The 19648-nt window shown below is 66.5% G+C and overlaps 2 protein-coding genes across 3 annotated transcripts in view; one reads left to right on the forward strand and one right to left on the reverse strand.

The window, feature by feature from the left end:
- CORO7 (coronin 7) overlaps nucleotides 1-19648 on the reverse strand; it is a 38913-nt gene that overhangs the window by 7216 nt on the left and 12049 nt on the right. For both annotated transcript variants that reach the window (XM_074598398.1, XM_074598399.1), the window contains 2 exons: nucleotides 14481-14567; nucleotides 14199-14281 (listed from right to left, as the gene is read on the reverse strand). In XM_074598398.1, the coding sequence (XP_074454499.1) occupies nucleotides 14199-14281; nucleotides 14481-14567 (170 nt within the window). The remainder of the gene's footprint in view (nucleotides 1-14198; nucleotides 14282-14480; nucleotides 14568-19648) is intronic.
- On the forward strand, nucleotides 116-7851 carry VASN (vasorin). The gene is made up of 2 exons (XM_074598330.1): nucleotides 116-187; nucleotides 5158-7851. Exon 2 carries the CDS (start codon nucleotides 5168-5170, stop codon nucleotides 7187-7189), a length of 2022 nt encoding a protein of 673 aa, XP_074454431.1. The 5' UTR covers nucleotides 116-187; nucleotides 5158-5167; the 3' UTR covers nucleotides 7190-7851.

A 19648-nucleotide genomic window follows, 5' to 3' on the forward strand; every position in this document is an offset into this window, starting at 1 on the left:
GACGTGCCCCACCCCTCCTCCCCTGTCGCCGACAGCCAATGGGGAGGCGGCGGGAGGGCAGGCTCCGCCCCCCGCGGTTTTAAAGCCGCCCCCCGCGCCCGGCGCCGCCAGAGAGGGGAGCGCCCGCTCGGCCGCCTGCTGCCGCCGCCATGGACTGACCCACCCGGCCCGGCCCCGGCCCGACACGGTGAGTCCCCGGGCCGCCGCTGCTCCAGCCCTCCCCTCGCTACGGGGCTGGGGGCTCGTGGATCGGCGGCCCGCGGGCGGGAGGGGACTCTACTGGGCAACCGGGGGTTCGGGAGGGGGTGGCGGGGCCGAGGGGGGCCGGTGGGCCTCGGCTGGGCCACTGGGCATCCAGGGCCAGCTGCCATCCCCAGGTGACAGGGTGTCAGCCAGGCCTCAGCTGCAGGCAGGGCTCTCGGGGCCAGCACTTCGCTCCAGGCCTCGGCTGGGGGGTCGGTGTGCTCTGCTCCCCCAGAGGCCTTGGCTGAGGCAAGGGGGCACTCGGCCGGCCCCCACCTGGGCTGGTGACGCGGCCTTGACCAGGCTGGGGTGACAGCACTGTGGCGGGCAGGGACAAGGGTCCCCTGTCCCTGCCTGTGCCTGTCCTGCCATGGGATGCACTGGGGTCTGGCCCAGGGACCTTGGCCTGGTGCTGCTCCCATCACAGGGAAGGGCAGAGATGTGGCCGGGGCTAATGTGGAGCCCAGCTCCCTCCAGCTGTGCCCAGGTGGCTGTGACCCACCCTGCCAGCAGAAGGGCTCCAGGACCCACACAGGTCCTGGGTTGATCCCATGCTGGCTCTGTCCTGGCAGACGTGGCGGCAGGGCTTGCACTTTGGGGTCAGGCAGAGGTGGGAGCTGCTGGCAGCGATGTCCACCACCACCCTCCCTGGCGAAGGGCTCAGCCAGGGTGGAGTTTGGCTGCCCTGGCCTTGCCTGTCCTCATGGGGCTGGTGTCCTGCATTGCTGACCCACTGCAGGGCCGAGCGGGGTCCCTGGGCAGTGCCGGTGAGGGTTTCCCCCTGGCTGGTGCAGAGGGATGGGTGCCAGCAGGGCCACCGGCCAGCCTGGCCACCAGCCAGCAGGGATGCCCCATTGCCTCTCCTGCTGCCAGCTCCCTGGGTGCTTCATCGTCACCCGGTGTGCGCTGGGGGGGATGCTGGCCTCTGTCACCCTCTTTGGGTGTGACTTTGGGCCACCATGGGGAAAGCGTCCCTTCCTATGCCTGGCTCCATCACAGGCCGGCAGCTGCCATGAGAGCCAGCGCATCCCAGTGGAGATGCTCCAGTTCCAAGACCCGTCTTCCCAACCAAACCCCCCACACACACACTCACTCCTGCCGACGTGCCCCACACCGGCAGGTCTCATCCTGCTGGGACCGGGGCAGCCGGACTGGCCTGACCCAGCCGGGGCTGTGCCGCTGCCCACACGGTGCTGGGCAGTGCCGCTCTCAAGGATGACACTAATTACTATTTTTCCCCGCACCACGCCAAGGCCGGGTGGCCTCGCCGGGCTGCCCTGACGCAAGCGCTGCTGGCCCGGCTGGCTCTGCCGGCGGGACGCGGCAGGAGGAAGCGCTTGGGGACAGCCGCGGCCGCCCCAGTCACCCCGCAGGAATCTGCCCGTGCTGCTGGGGCCACGCGTGGCAGCATCGCCAGCCTCCTCCCAACCTCTGCCGGAGTTCGGGCTCCTCCGGAGGCGGTTTGGCTGCCGGTAAAGTGGCTCTGCTGGTTTTTCTCCTTGGTGGCACCTGAGCCGGGGAGTGCGGCTGGGTCAAAGGGGCAGGAGCGGGACCGAGGGGCCGGCAAGTGCCCCCGGGAATGCAATAACCAGGCCTGCATTCCTCCGGGGCTGCTGCGGAAACTTTAATTAAATAGGGAGGGGAGCCCGGGAGGAGGTGGGAGCTGCGGCGGCGCAGGGTGGGTTGAAGGGGAGGAGGATTAAGGGCTTAATCCTGCATCCCCCCAGCCCCTGGCTGGGTCTCAGGAGGGGGCATGTGCTGACATGGGCTTGTTTTGGGGGGGGACGGGACGTAAGGGAAGGGAGCAGTACCTGTGTCCCACCCAGTGAAGGCACTGTGTCCTGTGTCCCTCCCTGCAGTGATGGGGACAGAGCCCAGGGCCTGGCTTCATGCAGGCCCCTGGTCCTGCCTGCGCCGGTGCCTGCCAGCTGAGGAGGCAGCCCACCGGCAACAACGGTGGCTTTGTTCGGTTGGTGGGGCCTCACTCACCGGTGCGGGAAGTGACATCCTGGCTGTGCTAGGTTCCCTGAGGAGAACGACTGTGTCCCCAAGTGGTAGGGAAGGACAGGGACCCCCGGCTGGGCTCCTCTGGCCTGTCCTGCACAGGTGTCACCCTGTGGTGCAGGGAGGGCATCATCTTCGTCCTTAGAACACGTGGCGGGTGTGAAGTAGGGTGTCCCCTGCCAAGTCCCTTGCTCTGGGCAAGCAGGGGAACAGTCCGGCCCGGGGGCGCTGCAGGCAGGGAGGGGGGACGCGGCACTCCCACCCCAGCAGGCTGGCAAGGGAAAGGCTGAGCCGGGACTGGGGGAATCTGAGCCCGGATCCTCCCCGCAGCCGGAAAATATGAATAATTCGGCAAATATCTGCGGTGCAGGCGTGGGGGAGCCCAGCCAAGGCAGCAGCAGGCCGCTGGCAGGGCGGTCCTAACACCTCCAGCAGAACTGGGGCCCCCTCTCCACTCCTGGGGACACCCCCCCGGGGATGTGGGGGGGCTGTTCCCCTGCCACCCAGTTTCGGTGGGGTGAGCCTGGGCCGGCTTAACCCCTCGCTGCCTTGAAATAGCATCGGTGCTCGAGGGCGGGATGGTGGCGTGTGCCGGCGGAGCGGGGTGATGCCGAGGGAGAGGTGGCGGAGGCGTGTGGGTGGAGCAGCCCTGCCGGCCTGCTTGGCACTCGTGGCGAGGTGAGGATGCACGGCCGTGGCCACTGCCGGGCTGGCCAAACCTGCCCAGAGCGGGGAGCCTGGCAGGCGGGGAGGAAATGCCAGCGTAATTAAAGGGACTAGAGAGACTTGGAGTCAGCAGCTGGTTGCAGCACGGGACACGTCAGCGAAACTCGACCCTGGCATTGCAAAACCAGCCCCGGCCTCGCCAGCCTCCCGCAGGCCTGGCCCCGCTCCGGCGCTGCCCACCCTGCCACAGCGCTGGCACCGCCGGCACCCTGCGCCCAGGGCTTTGCCCATCAGCCAGCACCCTCGGGCTGCCAGAGCCACCTCAGGGCTGGCACAGTGGTGAGGGGTGCCGGGTCTGCCCCCACTCCCTTCAGCCCCCCAAAATGCTTCACAGGGGCTCCATGATGCCTTTTTGGCTCTGCTCAGCCCTCGTGCCAGGCACTGATGGCTTGGCCATGATGTGGGGGTGAGACGGGACCCAGCATTGATGAGGGGGCTGGGGGCTGAGCTGGGGGTGCTGGGGAGGGGACACAGTGACACCCTGGACGCGGCACCGCTCCTTCCCAGCGTCAGGGGGCTGACGGCACAGGTCATGGCGGGGCAGGGCCAGTCGTGCCAAGTGACTCAGGCGTTTGCGGTGACCCTGCCCAGCGCGGGCGCACCCCACCCTCGGGTGCACCCCACCCTGGGGGGGCCACCCGGGGAAGAGGCGAGGACAGAGCCGTCCACCATATTAACCCCCTCTGCTGCCTCTACGGCATGGGGGGGGGGCTCTGCTGACCCGGGGAGGGGACACAGCACGCGTCCAGACCCTGCTGGTGCAGGATGTGGTGTCCCCGCACCGCCAGGACAGGGCCCCCCACGGTGGAGAGGTGGCTGGGGCAGGCGGCACGTGCTGTTGCGCGACCCGGCAGCCCCCCACACACGGCGGGGGCCCCTTGCAAGCTGCAGGAAGGGGGGTTTGCATGGAGCTGTGAACAGATCGGAGCAGGGGAGGAGGCGGCGACGGCCGGGGCTGGGGAAGGGGCTGGCAGGGCAGGGTGCCAGTGGCACCCTCACCTCCGGCAGTCGCCAGAGTTTGCCTCTTCCCTTCCCGGGGAACCCCCTCTGCCACCTCCATGCGCCCTTGAGATGGGGTGGCATGAGACATCAGGTCCCTAGCGTAGCCCCAGGTCCCCTCACCAATCCCCTCGCTCTGCTAATTAGGAGTGTCATTAAAAGGGCTGAAAGATGGGGTTGAGAGGAGCCAGCCACCTCTGAAGCAAGGACATTGGCCGGGGTAGGGGTGGTTACAGCCTCGCTCACCCCTAGAGTGTCCTCTCCATCCCTGCCGTCCCCGTGCCAGAGGGACGAGGACGCAGCCCAGGGCGCTGTGCCGGGTCCCCAGGGTGCCATCAGGGAGGGGAACAGCAAGGTGACCCATGGTCCCCAGGGGACAGGCGCCAGTTTGGGGGTGAGTATGAGCCCCAGGACTCCGCAGGGACACAGGCGGTTCCGAAGGTCACAGCGGGGACCTGTGGGGCAGGGGAGCACCCAGCTCCTTTGGCTCCGCAGCCTGTGTCCAGGCCGCCCCAGGGTGGGGGCCATCCCTGGATGGCCCTGTCCCCGGGCGGCGGTTGCTACCCCCGGCGATCTGGCCAGGAGCAGAGCCCGTGGGTGCGGCTGCTGGGACGGCGGCACAAGCGAAGGGTTAAGTGGTGCTCGGAGTGCCGGGAAGGCTGGCCAGGCTTCCCCCCCCCCCCCCCCCCCCCCCGCCTTCCCCTGGCTCTGCTCCGCATCCCCCATGTTTGATTTGCACCCTGCCGAGCTCAGCCGGGGAGGTAGGGGCCCTTGTCCTGCTGCCTACGGCAGGTCACGGTGCCCCACCAGGGACAGTACCAAGAGGCCAGGCCAAAGCTGATGGGACGTGTCTCATGGTAGAACCTGGGGTGCTACGCCCCTAAATCCTGGGGGTGTGGAGAGGGGGAGAGCACGGAGCCAGGGTGGGCAGCCCACGCAATGCTCTCACCACCTCTGTGCCGGGCTGGAGCGGCACAGAAGCGTCTGGAGCGTGTCGGGGACTTTCCTGCTCTCTCCGAGGTCCCTTTGGGGCCAGAGGGTCCCGGACAGGGCGCAGGGAGATGGCTCTCCCACCCCGGGAGCAGTGCAGGGGTAGCGGGGGGGGTCTGAGGCTCTTCACTGGCCTCGGGTCTCCCCACAGCTGGGCCTGGCCCCTAACCTTGGCTGTGTTTCTCTCTCCCGCAGAGCTGACACCATGAACCAGCTGATCCTTTACACGCTGCTTCTCTTGGCCTCCGGGGAGCTGGCGGGGGCATGTCCCACAGGCTGCCAGTGCCAAGACCCCAAGACCATCCTGTGCGCAGCCAGAAGGGGTCAGACTGTGCCCCGGGGGCTGCCCCCCAACACCCTCTCCCTCTATGTCTTTGAGAACGGCATCACGATGCTGAGCGAGGACAGCTTTGCCGGCCTGCCCGCCCTCCAGCTCTTGGACCTCTCACAAAACAAGATCACCAGCATCCAGAAAAACATCTTCCAGCCCCTGACGGAGCTCATCAACTTGGACCTGTCCTCCAACCAGCTGCAGGAGATCACCAACGAGACCTTCCACGGGCTGCGGCTGCTGGAGCGGCTCTACCTGCAGAGGAACAGGATCCAGCACATCCACGCTGCCGCCTTTGACACACTGGAGAACCTGCTGGAGCTGAAGCTTCAAAACAACCAGCTCTGGGCTGTGCCCCCCCTCGACCTGCCCAACCTCCTGCTGCTGGACATCAGCTGGAACAAAATCCCCACCATTGCACCGGGGGCCTTCCATGCCGTCAACATCGAGTCCCTGAAGATCGCAGGGCTGGGCCTGACGAGCTTAAATGAGGAGCTCTTCCAGGCCCAGAACAACCTCCATGAGCTGGACGTCTCCGACAACCTGCTGGAGCGTGTCCCGGCAGTGCTGCGGCGGCTGGGGAGCCTCACCAAGCTCAGCCTGGCTGGCAACGCCCGCATCTCCCAGCTGCTGCCGGAGGACTTCCACAACCTTCACAACCTCCAGGAGCTGGACATCAGCAACCTAAACATCAACACCATCCCTCGGGATTTCTCCAGCTTCTTCCCCAGGCTGCGGGCCGTGACGGCCGCTGGCAACCCCTTCAACTGCATCTGCCAGATGAGCTGGCTGGTGCAGTGGGTGAACGCCAGCAGCGTAGTCCTCCGGCGGCCCGAGGAGACGCGCTGCCACTTCCCCCCAAAAAACTCTGGCAAGCTCCTCCACCACTTGCAGTACGCTGACTTCGGCTGCCCCACCACCACCACTACCACCACCACCCCCACCACCCCGCGCACCACCACGCTGCCGCCGCCCGTGCCGCTCCCCACCACCAGCCGCCCAGTGCTGCAGCCCAGCACCGCCGCTCCCACCCTGGGGGCCAGAGCCCCCCTGGGCAGCTCCACGCCAATGCCCTTCAGTGGCCCCCCGGCCCCCACCAGCCCCCCGCCGCCCATCTGTCCCCCTCGCACGTGTCTGAACGGTGGCACCTGCCGCCTGGGTGCCCAAAACCACCTGGAGTGCCTGTGCCCGGCAGGCTTTGCTGGGGCATACTGCCAGGTGGAGACAAGGGGGACCACGCCGTCCCCCGCCACGCCGTCCCCGCTGCCCAGCCAGCGGATCAGCATCACGCAGGTCAGCAGCACCTCCCTCAAAGTGGACTTGCAGAACTACATCCAGTCCAAAGCGCAGCTGAAAGGCATCCGCTTGAGCTACCGAAATCTCTCCGGGCCAGACAAGCGGCCCGTGATGCTGCGTTTGCCAGCTTCGCTCTCTGAGTACACGGTGCGGGCGCTGAAGCCCAACTGCACCTACCGCGTCTGCATCGGGCCCCTGAGGGAGAAGGTCTCCAAGGAGGAGCACTGCGCTGAGGCGCAGACCTTGCCGGCGAGCCAACAGCAGCACTCGCCCGTCACCCAGAGCAAGGACAGCAACCTCACCCTGATGATCGTCCCTGCGCTGGCCGCCATGCTGCTGCTGCTGGTGGTGGTGACTGCTGGCACGTACTACTGCCGGCACCGCCGGGCGAAGGCGCACGCCAGCACCGAGGTGGATGCCAGCCCGCTGGAGCTGGAAGGGGTGAAAGCCTGCCTGGAAAATGGGGATTTGAGCAATCATGGCTGCAAGGTGCCGGAGGCGGCGATCCTTTCGGGCGGTTCCGAGTGCGAGGTCCCGCTCATGCAGTCGCACTACCCCAGCAACAACAACACCCCGGGCCTCAAACCCTCCTATTTCTGAGCCAGGCGGGACGGGGCTGCCGGGCAAGGGGAGCCCTGGACAGACGAGGGTTGAGCTGCAGCAGTGGCACTTGGCCGTGTCCTTCCGGGGCGAGGAACGGCAAGGAGTTAACTGAATTCAGGCAGAAAAACCCCAAACCCATAACGTGCAATTTCCGAGAGGCTGCCACGCTTCGGGAGGAGACACTAATTTTACCGCTCAGTGCCTTGATTTCTGTGACTCTACGTAAAACGTGGGTAGCGAAAGAAGAGGGGGTTTGGGGTTTTTTAATTTGGGGTTTGGGTGGGCTTTTTTTAGCTACTGCTAAAAAGAAAGCTGCCGGTCACTCGACTAAGGGATGTCCACGTGCTGGTAACAAGGGTCCTTTAGCAGAGCATGGCCCGTGACTCTCAACTCCCTGGAAGCTGATGTGAGCAATAAGGCTCGGCCGAGGTGCTGGGACCCTCGGGACCCCCCGGGCTGAAGGAAGCGCCGAGCAGGCAAACCGGGAATTGAAGCTTTAAGAACTCGGAGAGAATATTTATACATGGTTATTTCCCATTTCTTCTGGGAAAACTTTTTTTTTTTCTAGTACCGATTTGTGTACATCTCTTTTGTAAGGCAGACCAGAAGGGTGTCTTTTTGTAAAAAAAGAAAAATAATAAAAAAAATTAAAATAACAACCATGAAAACCTCTACGCAGCCCCAGGCACTGCCCAGCTCGCCCCAGTTTGAGGGCAATGGTGCGGGCAGGGCAGCCAGTCCCCTGCAGAGGAGCGGGAAGGTCGGCTGCGTCCTCCCGTTGTTGTTGGCGAGCACCGGGATGAGTCAGGGCAATGGATGGGGGAGGGGGGGAATTTTCCTGACTCTGGGCGGTGGTGCTGGGGCGGCTTCACCCCCATGGCGCTGCCCCCCACCGTGGGGGGCTGAGGAGGTGTTCCCAAAACAGAGGCCACGGGTTTCTAATCAGCCCCTGCCCTGTGCATCATCCAGCCTTACTTCATCCCTCCCCGCCTGCCAGATGGCTCCGGAGCCGGCTGCGGGACAAACAGCCCAGCCCACCCTCCGTGACCTCCCCACGTCACCCCGGGCGGCACCGGCGCCCCCAAAACGCCCAGGATGAGCGTCGGCCTGCTCTGTCCCCCTGAAGCGGGGGGGCTGCAGCCAGAGCCGAGACTCAGGGCCCCCACCGTGAGCCCCCGGCCCCGGGAACAGCCGGTTTCGTGCGCTGGCCCCGGCGGGGAGGGCTGGGAGCCGGCGCTCGGCAGGTTCCTGCTGCCAAGTGGTTTCTGCTCCAACCCTCTGGTTTTAATCGTTTTCCAATCCTTTATCTTTCGGGCTGGAATTTTCCAGGTTGGGGCCCTGCCCGCCGAGGTATGTTTGATTTGGAGAGAATGAGCAAAAAGGGACTGAAACGCCGCGGCTGCCGCCAGCGGAGCCGAGGGTCACCACTGTGCCGTGCAAGATGCTGGCGGCTCTTTGGCTGGCCCCGACCCCGCAATCGCCCCGGTCCCGCTCGCCCGGGGCCGATGGCGGGAGGGAGCGTCTCTGGATGCAATTAGGGGCGCGGGGCGGTGGCGGGGGCCGTCTGGCGCAGCCCCCCCGGCTCCCAGGTGGGCTTCCGGCAGGGCTGGCTCCCATTAGGGCCGGCGCAGCGGCAGGAGGGGCCCCTCGCCGGCGCGGGTGGGTCGGTGCGATGGCCACGCTCGCCCGCTCAAAGGGCCCATTGTGGTCCTCTCCCCACAGATTTTTCAAATTAACATCCCAAATTCCTCCGAAAATTGCTGCTGTGTAAATATTTTCACTGCGAGCTTTGTATATTTTCCAGCCCCACGAGGAGGAGAGAAGAAAAGTCCCCGGCGGAGCCACGGCCTCACGCCGGGTGCCTCCGGACGGCCGCTGACGCAGCCCCCCTGCCCCAGCCCGGCCAGGCGCAGGGTCAGCCCCTGCGTGTCCCCTCACCGGCACCGGGCTGCAGAGACCCTCGAGCCCCTTCCTTCCCCGCCTCTCGCTTTCCCTGCTGCTGCTCGGCTTCATTACATGCCCTTCCCCTAACGAAGCTATTTCCCCACCTTGCAATTAGCTGGAGGTTTGCAGAGAACCCCAACATGCCAGGTGGGCGCCGGGGACCCCCACAGCCGCTCGGCAGGTCCCGTCGCTCCTGGGGGACTTCCAGCAACTCCAGAGTGACCGCGGCTCCGTTGGCAATGCCACATGGGCTGCCCTGGCCTGGCTTTGGCAGGTGCAGTGCAGCCGGGCTGCCCCGAGCCAAGGTTTTCGGTGCCAACCGGGAGCTGCGGGGAAGGGGCCAGGCTGCAGCCAATGGTGGCCACGCGAGGAAGGGGCCGGAGCAGCAGTAGGCGATGGGGGGGCTCAGACTCAGCACCGAGTGGGACAGGGATGCTGCGTCCAGGGCATGGCTTGGCACCCCCCCTGACACCCACATCTGCACCCAGGTGGCTCCGCGGGGAGCTCGGCTGTGCCCAAAAATGTGCCTGTCCAGCCCCCGCGGCTTCCCAAACCCCAGCCCAAAAGTCCCCTCGGCCACTGCCAGCCCCGGCGTGCGCGCCACACCGTGTGGTGCTGCTAATTCCTCCGAGCTGAATCAGCGCCGGGGAAGGATTGCAAAACCCGCTGAAATGACCCCAAAAAAAAAAAAAAAAAAAAAAATCCCTCTCACTATGCGATCCAGCGGGGCTGGTAACCAACAGCCCCAACCAGAAGCCACCGGCAGGATAGGGGGGCTCGGCGGGGAGCCACAACGGGAGGAGCCACCGGCTTCACCGGGGCAAGTCACCGGGGCAGCACCGACAGCTGCAATCCTGGAGGTCCCTGGCTTCCAGAGAACTTTCCCCGTGGCTCCGGGGAAACCAAAGCCTGGTCCCCTGGGTCCCCCAGGTCCCCACGGCCGGAGCAGAGTCCCGGGACACACACACACACACACACACACACACACACACACGCTGCCTTGGTACCAGGTGGGGGGGGTCCCCATGCCGGCTCCCCCGGGGTGAGGGCAGGCGTGTGCCCGTCCCACAGCCCCACGCACTGCCAGGAAAAGCTTGCGGAGAGGCCGAAATCCCAACGGCTTCCTGGAAAGCTGGGGAGGCCGGGGCCGGGGAGTGCCGGGAGGCCGCGGAGGCGGTGGTGGGCCGAGGCCGTGGCCCATCTGGGAGCGATTTCGGCGCTGCCGCCGCTCGCTGCCTTCCCGCCCACCCGAGCTATTTTTACCCGGTGTAATTACCGGGGCAGGTGACAGGGCCGGGCGGCCGCCCCGCCGTTAACCCCTTTGTGCAGCCACCCAGGAGCATCTCGTCCCATGGGGACGGGTCCCACCGGGGTGGCACCTGGTGGGGTGGCTTCTCCCCGTTCCCTGTGTCTGAGGTTGGCAGCCAAGCAGGAGCAGCCACTTGCCCACCAATGGCAAGCAGATGCCAGCCCAGGCACCCCTGGGAAGAGGCGTCTGTAAGGGGGATGGGGACGGGGACGGGGACAGGGATGGACCTGTCCTGCTCAGCGCTCTGCCACCGAGACCTCACCACTGGGGTGGGTGTTGTCAGAGCCCCGCAAAACGCCCACCACGACCCACAAGGGCTGCTAAATCCCAGGATAAAGCAGTGCACAGGGTGTCGGAGCCAGGCGGGATGGGTGCAGGACCGGCCATCAAGGTCCCGGTACAGCTGGTGACGGGGGAGAGGTGGCAGGGTGACGGAGGGGACACGTGCCTTGGTGCACAGGAGGGCTGGAGCCGGGAGATGCCGGAGCTGCATCCACACAAGCTGGCTCAGGCTCTGCTGGGGCAGCGGGTGGGTGCTGGGGGCTGAGCATCCCTGTGCAGCCTTCCCGGGAACCCCCCCGGCCCCTCCATGTCCTGCTCCAGCGCTGGGGGAGCCAAACAGCCCCAAATCCCTCCGCAAACATCCTGCTGTGCCGGCTCGTCGCCGCAGGCAGGTCCCGGCTCTGGCGCCTCCAGCTCTGGCGGACTTTGCTCTGCAAAGGGCGGTGGGGACCCAGCTGTCCCCATCTTCCAGCCCCGTGGGGATCGGGCCCAGCACCGGCACACACCACGGGGACATGGCTCCCGGGGACGTTTGCAGACCCCGTCACCCTCAACTCTGCTGAGCTGTGGGCAGGAGACTGCCCGATTCCCTGCCCAGCGAGCGGGCACCCCCAGCCTCCCCAGGGACATTTTTGGGGACACCGAAAGATGCGGCGACACAAGGCCGCCGCTGTTCTTGCCATCCCCGGCGTGGTGACGGCACCGTCCCCGGGCAGTGCCGTGCCGGGCGCCGGGCGCGGGGTCTGGTCGCTGACCTTGAGTGGGAGCCGGTAACCCAACCCCGCCGGTGCTGGTTACAATTTAGGGCAACAATAACCTATTGAGGCCCCTTCCTGGCTCCTGCCCCGCTGCTCCTTGATCTAATTAAAGGGGGGGCCAAGGCCGGGGGGGAAGACAAAACCCGAGCCGAAGGGAGCGGCGGGTACCCGAAGGCAGCACGTTGGGAGGGGCCGGGGCCACCCATGCCTCCCGCCACCCGCTCCCGCGGGGGTCCGGGCATCGGCGAGGGGGGTCAGCTCCTGAGCACAGCCCCGACACAGATGGGGTGCTTTGAAAAAGAGGTTTACGCGGACACAGAGATCTTGCCTGCTCAGGATTTGGGATGGGGAACCCCCAAAATGCACTTGTTGATGTGGGGGCGAATGGGGATGGTGCCCCCTCCCACTCTCTGCACTTTTCCCTGGTGGATGCTGGGCAGGGGCGCAGCTGCCCCACAGGGTTCAGTGTGGTGGTGGGCACGGGGGTGGGCACGCTGGGGGTGACCCCCACCTCGGGGCATGCCATGGCCCAGGGCGCCCAGGACGCGTGGTGCCGGCTCGGCGAGCACTGGGCTCCGCGGCGGGACGCGGTGGGGCCATGGGCTCCCCATCCCGCCGGCCCCGGCGTCAGTAATGAATGGTATGAGTTTCCTGCCCGCCCACTGATTGCTTCCTCAAAGAGCCTCAATGAGCTGCTGCTGCTGCCCCGGCTCCCCGCGCGCCGCTCGTGGCATGGCCGGCACCGCCGTGCTGCCGGACGGCTCTCGCTGCCCCACGCCGGGCACCCACGGCCACACTGGAGAGCCACGATGGGATCCGCCATCCCTGACGCTGAACCGCCGTCCCTGGAGCAGTAGCACCCAGCACCAAGCCTGACTCGATGCCCAGTTGGGGCACTGCCCCTGGGGGGGGACATGGGGACCCCCAAACCCCCCACCCACTGCCCCAACCACAGCTCCGGGGCTCCCGAGCATCGCATCCCGCCGGCTCTGCCGGAGGGAGAGCGCGGCCCCCGCTCGGCACCTCTGCCGGGAGCCAGCCCAAATCCCCCTCCGCCATTTGTCATCTCCGCCAGATTTACAGGCAGGGAGTGGTTGGGGCTGGAACTGCAGCCGGCCCTGGCGCGGCTGCCTAAAAAAAGCACCTCCCGCTCCTTCGGAGGGGGGGGTTCCCATTCACCCCCTACCCCCAGCCCCTCTCCGTATCACCACGCTGCCGCAGCCCGGCAGAGCCCCGGCGTGACGCGCAGGCAGCGCCCGCCAGCCGCATTCCTGGCGGCTGATAAACCCGGCAGCCAAAATAACTCCAGCCTGCGCGAAGGGGGCTGAGCGCAGCTTGGCGTCTGCATCCAATTTAGCCGGGCTGGCTCGCCCCGGCCCAGCGCCGGCGGGGAGGCCCATGCGCGCGGGGTGCGAGAAGCAGCGGGATTTGGGGTAATTCCCCCTGGATTCTCCACCAGCAGCAATAAGGGACCCTGGAGTGTCCCCTTGCAGCACGCTGTGTGCCCCGGCCTCCCTCGGGAGTGTTCACTCTGGGCACTAATGATGGCTGGTCACTGAGGCTGGACATGGCAGAGCTGGAGAGCAGGAGAGCTGGGAGCTGCTCACCTTGGGAACTCGCAGGAGGGTGAGGGATGCTCCATCTGCCTCCCCGCCTGCTCACTCCTGGGGCTGCTCCCCCGGCCACCATGCCCGCACCTCCCCATGCTCGTCCTCTCCACTCCTGTCGATCCCAGCTGCCGCCAGCACCATCTCGGAGTTGACGCCTTAGCATGGAGGATGCCTGCAGGGCGGCCACGGGCCAGCCCGCTGTCACAGCTCACTCAGCTCCTTGCAAGAGGCCCTGTACCGGCACTCAGCAACTGCTGATCACCCATCCCACTCCGGCATCCCGGCCTCCATGGAGCCATCCCGGCATGTGGCGAGGGTCCCGGCGTCCCTGTGCTCTGCCAGCAGCTCTGGGAAGAGCTGGAGGCCTCCAGCGCAGCCCAGCAAGGACCTTGCCCCAAATGCCATTGCCCTGGCAGAATGAAGGCACTGCCTCCTCCTCCTCCTGCCATTTCCTCGCCCGCACGGTGACGCCAGCCAGCTCACCAGGGCGGCGTGGGAGAGGCCAGGCCGGGTCCAACCAGAGTGTTCCTCACCTTGGCGGTGCCCCGCAGACAGGAGACTGCTCCATCGCGCCTTGACAAGGAGCGCTGACCCCTTACGGCCACAAAAGTTCCTCTTCCACTCCCCCCAGGGATGCGGACGCCCGGTGAGCAGGGCTCTGCTGCTGGCCTGGCCATGGCTGGCTGGGCAGCCACCGCGGCACCACGGCACAAAGCACCGCGGCCCCAGCGCGAGCAGGGGGTCGGGGCTGAGCCACTCCGGCGCGCGGGCAGCGCCAAAGAGATTCACTCGCCCGCAGCATCTTGTCATGCCACCCCAATGCACAGGCCCACCCAGCTCGTGGCCACCTTAGACACCACCGGTGCTGTCCCCAGCAGTGCCACCACCCTCCCATCCCACCCAAATGGTGCCAGGGACGCGGCCACACCGTCCCCAGCCTTGTCCCCAACTTTGTGTCCAAGCGCTGCCAGTGCCAGGAGCTCTCTGCTCCCTCCTGCTCCACCACCGCACTCCCCATGGGTCTCTGACCATGGCATCCCCCCCATGCCACCCCATGTCCTCACCACCCACCCTCCCGCCCTGCAGCGAGTCCCCGTCCTTACCCGGGTGAGGTGTCCAGTGCCACTGTGAGCATCGCCCCGCTGAACCGCCGCGTGTCCCACAGCTTCACCTCCCGTTCCCGCATCTGCAGGGACACAGACACGGCATCAGCGGGCACCTCCCTCACCAGCCAACCTCCCCCTGACCCCCAGCAAGAGCCAGGTCACCTGGTGAGGGGACCTCCTGCTTTCGTGGGGGACAGGCCACCCAAAAAAAGCACCGGCAGGGAGTGTGGCTGGGACACGTTGGTAGCGCCAGGGCCACTTTCCCGGCAAGGACCGTACCTGGCTGAACCCGACGGAGATGAGGCAATCGCTGGAGCCCATCCAGAGCAGCCGGGAGTCCTTGTTGTGCTCGTGTCCCGGGACGCTCTGCAAGGCACAGGAGACACGGCTGTCAGCGTCACCGCCGGCCGCAGCGGGCACGCCGCGTGGGACATGTGCTTCACCGGCCGTGAACCGCTGCGGGGCTGAGCGCACGGAGCTGAGCACTGGCTCCCGGCCCCGCTGAGAGACGCCCATGGTGACAGTGCGGTGCGGACAGCCTGCAAGCGGTGACAATCCTGAGCGCCCACCCTGTGCCGGTGCCAGCGTGGTTGCTGTGTGGAGCAGCTGGCCTGGCTCCTGGTGAGGAGTGGAGGGTGGCAGCAGGTAACGTGAGCATGAAGGGTCACGGGGTGGCCCCTTGGTCCCCAGGGGATCTCCCCGTGCCTGGCAAGGGGGCAATGGGCTGGTGTGCCACAAGGAAGCTGCTCCATGCCAGCAGACATGAGAAGAGGCTTGACTGCAGCCATGGCCGGAGTGACAGGGACTTACTTCCCCGGCTGCCTCCCTGGGCTCTTGATCCGTGCTGAATCCCAGCTGCAGGTGCCCGGCGTGTGTCCGGACGCTACTGAAACACCGATGGCAAACTCATCCCAGCCACACTCCCCACACCGCCCTAATCCTGTCCACCTGCAACACCTCATCGTGCCCACCGTCCCCAGCCTGCTGTGTCCCCCGTGCCCTGGTGATGCTCTGCCAAGGATGGAAGGGTATGCGTTACTGCCTGCCGCCTGCTGGCTCCCATGTGGCCCCCAGATGGGTCCTGTGGTTCCCGGCATCCCAGCAGGAGCCGGCAGCCAGCGCTCGCCCCACGGCGCAGGCAGCGCTTGCAGCCCCCCCTCCCCACTCTCGTTTCCCGAGAGCCAATAAAAGACTGCTAACGATTTCGGAGCTGGCATGGAAAAGCAGAGGGCCCTGCCAAAGCTAAACCCGGCGCGGTGCTTCCGGCACCTTTGTGGAGGGCAGGGAAGACCCGGTGTAGGGACAGGAGGGCACGGGGTGCTCACGCGTCCACAGCCTCAGGCTGACACGCACACGGTGACCCCAGTGCCAGAGGAGCTGCATCTCCCTCGCTGTGAGCACCATGCACTGGCCATGATGGCCACTGTGACCACCAGCGAGGCTCTGCCACGGCGGCAGCTCGGCGAGGGCACACAGAGGTGCCATATCTCCCACCCCCCCTACCAGAGAAGCCCCACCGGGAGCAGCCTCCTCCACTCCTGGCCACCGGCCCCAGCGGGATGCCTGCTCTCCAGAGAGACCTGCAGCCGGGGTGGGAGAAGGCACATGGTGCCAAGTTCATCCTCCCCCTGGCTCCGGCACGCCAGCCCCCTTGCCAGCGCAAACAGAGCGCTCGCCAGCCAGCGCGGCTCGCTTGGAAGAGGCAGCGTTGGCCAAGCTAAGCCCAGCACTCCCAGCCATGGCTGCAGGATGTGGGGCAGGAGGGGCCCATCCCCTACACGCTGGCACCAGAGCTGGCTCCTGGGGGGAGGAGAAGGGCCTGGAGAATGGAACACATCCCAGGATCGGTGCCGAGAGGGATGGAAATGCTGAGAGCTGGGGCCAGCCTGCTCATGGGCTGGGAGAGCACTTCTGCACCTGAGCCGTGCGGCTGCGGCAGCCAAAACTCAACAGCTGGAGATTCGATAGCTGACCGTGCCGGCTCCACTGGCTCCCGTGCACCGCCGGTCCCCCCGACCATCCAGCACAGCACCCGAGAGACAGCAGCGGGTGACGGCAGCGGGTGATGGTAGTGGGTGACGACGGTGGGTGACAGCCCCCCGGGGCGGGTGGCACGGCTGGCAGAGGGCAGGGCGATGCCGTCGCCGCTCCCAGCCCACGTTGTGCCGGCTGCAGCGCTGGGCCATGTTTTCCGCATTAGTTCCATCCCGGCTGAGCAGTACGTATGGCAGCAAGTATGCAGGGAGGCCGGGGCTGGGGCGGTGGCTCAGGCACCCGGCTGTGCAGATGTTGCCAGAGGTGAGCGTGCGGGGCCTCATGTCCTCCCTGCCGGTGCCTGAGGGTCTCAGCAGGGATGGAGCGGTGTGACCTGGCACCGATGTTTGACACCGGTGTGGTTTGGTCAGCGCAGAGCCCTGGGGTGGCTGTGGGGCTGCTGTGGGTCCCTGGAGCTGGCAGAGACCCCGGCACCCATCCCAGGGTGATGCTGGGACCCCTGTCCCGTGTCCCTGGAGCAGGGGACCAGCCGCTGACCGAGGGATGGGCATCCCTCCCGAGCTGCTCGTCCCCCGGGCAGGCTGAGAGGAGCCCACCAGCTCTGGGCTGGCACATGGGGAGCCGAGGAGGCCTCCCAGCTCCCCGGCCATGCCAGCACCACGGCAGCCCAGCCTCCTCCAGCTCATTGTGCAGCAGCTGGTTTTAGGCAGCCCAGGCTGGGGGGAGCTTGTGCTCCCTGCCGGGAGCCGGATCGGCAGCACAGGGAGGCTTTCCTGGGATCGTTCCTCTCTCTATTTCAACCCATCCCTCCCAGCACAGGCTGGGGTACGGTGCTGGTACCCACGGGGGTCCCCAGCCCTGCTCCCCGTGCAGTCCTGGAGCCCACCGCTGCGGGATGCGGGGGGCTGCCAGGGGGGGGAGCAGGGCCGGCATGTCGGCTGCAGCTGTTGGCAGTGATGCCGCGGCGGGTCCCGGCGAGCTGGTAACAGCTGCCCGCAGGGAGCGACTGCCTTCAGCTCCTCGGCTGCCTGGGAGAGCTCGACACAAAGCAAACGCTGCTCCGGCGCCGGGGTGATCCCCAGGGTGATCCCTGCCTCTGCGGGGAGCATCACGCTCAGCAGGGATGCAGGGCAGGGAGAGCCCGGGATGAGGAGCCCAGGGCAGAGCCGGGGGGCTGGATGGGTGGGAGTAGCTGTGGCGGGGTCACAGCTCTGCCCTTGGCAGAGGCCCTGTGGCTAGCAGAGGCCAGGACAGCTCAGCCCTTCCCATGCCTGTGGCTGGCAGAGCATGGGCATGGCCAGCAGACCGCGAGCATCTGACCCCCGTGGGAAGCAGCCCCAGCGGAGGGACCGATGTGGGTGCAGGAGACACCAGAGCCGGGCTGAGCCATCCCTTTGCCAGTGGGTGCCAGGGCAGGAGGGGTCCCCTCAGGCTCTGGGGACAGACACCTCCTCCCCGTACCAAAGGATGGGTCCATGCACATGGGGGAAGCCATCACTCCCTTCAAACGCCACAAGGCAGCGAGAGGCAGGAGGAACGGCTTCCTGGGGAGCCGAGGGGGTTAACCACGGCTCTGCATCCTCCTCCTCCCGGCACAAGAATGTGATCTCCCCCGGTTGCCAAATCCCGGTTACTCCAGAGGTGGCCAGGAGAGCAGAGCAGCCTCTCCCAGGCCAGCCCCACTCCTGGTCTCTGCCCAGAACTTGGGGACACCCTGAGCTGTGTCCTGCCCCCGGGGATCCGCAGGGAGCCCAGCCACCAGACATGGTGGCAGTGATGCTCCGGCAGCCATCACACTGCTGGCACTGCCCCTGCCTGCTGCCGGGTGTGGGGTGTCTGTGTAGGGAGGGAATGGGGTGACCCCCCCTCCTTCCCATGCTCCCTGATCCCCCCAGCATCGCCATGGTGCCCCCGCATCCCGGGGAGCTGGGCAGGCTCTGCCTCTGACACCCCACTGCCAGAACAGCCCCCGGCTCCATCCGGCCCCTCCTGCCCTCGGCGAGGCCAATGCAACGTCCCCGAGGATGCCACTGCCCCAGCAAGGGCAGGAGGGCGAGCGTGCTCCCTCCGGGACAGCCCCCATGGCTGCGGAGGCTCCCACCTTGGCACGGATGCTCAGGCAGGGGGCTGGGATGGGAGCAGGGCAGAAAGCAGCATCCAGCAGCCATCACCTATGTCCTCCTCTCCCGCATCTCTTCCTGCGGCCGCCAGCCCCACAAGCCCTGCTATGAGGCTGTTCTTAAATCCCCAAAACACCTTTGCCCTCTTGACTATGAGCCTGCCGGGAGCGCCAGGTTGGACAATGAGCCGGGGGGGCTCCCGAAATGCCGTGCTGGAGCCCCATCCCCAACACCGACCTGCACCCTGCCAAGCCAGCGAGGGAAGGGCACCCAGGCGAGGTGGGTGCCCATGGGCCCACATTCCTGGCGATGCTGCCGGCTCATCCTGAATCCTCCTTGACTTCCCCATGTCTGCCATACCAAGCGGCATTCCTGGGAAGGACGGCCGAGGGGGAAGCAGAGCAGAGGAAATATAAACAGTCCCGTGCAGCTACGCTGGGGAACAGAAGCATGAGAGCGCCGAGCGTGCGGTGCTATAAATAGGCAGCCCAGAGCCAGGCCAACTTTTTCAAAGCTTCCCACGGTCTCCTTGGGAATGTGGGATGCTGTGGACCTTCCCCCAGCCCGGAGGAAGCCACTGCCGAGGCTGGGAGTCAGGTACCCCCGGGGTGACCCCGGCGTGGGATCCCGTGCCGATGGGGTTGGGGGAGAGGAAGGCTAAAACTCTCTCTATGTCCTGATGCGCCTTCGCCCAATGAGCGGTCCCCAACCAGCCCCGGGCTGACGGCCGCATCCTGGGCAGAGGTGACATGTCGGGGTCCGTGGGGTCCTGGCTGTGGGCACGGCTGGGTCAGCCTAGCCTGGATCCCCACCTCACCACAGCATTGCCCTGCCACCATGGCCACGCTGCCCACGGAGACCCTCTCCCTGCCACCATGGCAGGGGCTCATGTGGCCCATGGGACGGTGGCGACGGTTTGGGAGAGGGGCTGGAGTCCCTCTCCCCTCTCAGGGCCATGGGCAGAGGTGGGACATCTCAGTCTGGGTGGACAGTGCAGTCCTGCCCCACACCGGGTGCCTGGGGGGCTGCGAGGCCCGGGTGTTCCCGGGAACTGAGCCTTGTCCCTGGTATGGCCCACAAGGTGGGGGGACAAACCCACGGTGGGGACAAACCCACAGGGACACCCTTCCCAGCTGTCCCCAGCTGCCCTTAGCCCCAGTCCGGCTCATTAAAACAGAGCTCATTAAAACGTGAGCAGGAACGTGCGTTCGCCCGGCGTGCGCGGCCGTTCCCTCGCCCCCGGTCCTGCCCAAACGCCGGCGGGGGAAGCAGTTTCTCGTGAGAACGAAGCCGACTCCTCTCCATCCCACACTGGCCGCGCTCGGCGGCGGC

The sequence above is a fragment of the Larus michahellis genome, chromosome 8, assembly GCF_964199755.1.
Source record: "Larus michahellis chromosome 8, bLarMic1.1, whole genome shotgun sequence".
Lineage (NCBI taxonomy): Eukaryota > Metazoa > Chordata > Aves > Charadriiformes > Laridae > Larus > Larus michahellis.

Excerpts from the sequence above, each read along its gene's own strand:
- VASN (XM_074598330.1), top strand. The coding sequence starts at position 5,168 with ATGAACCAGCTGATCCTTTACACGCTGCTTCTCTTGGCCTCCGGGGAG.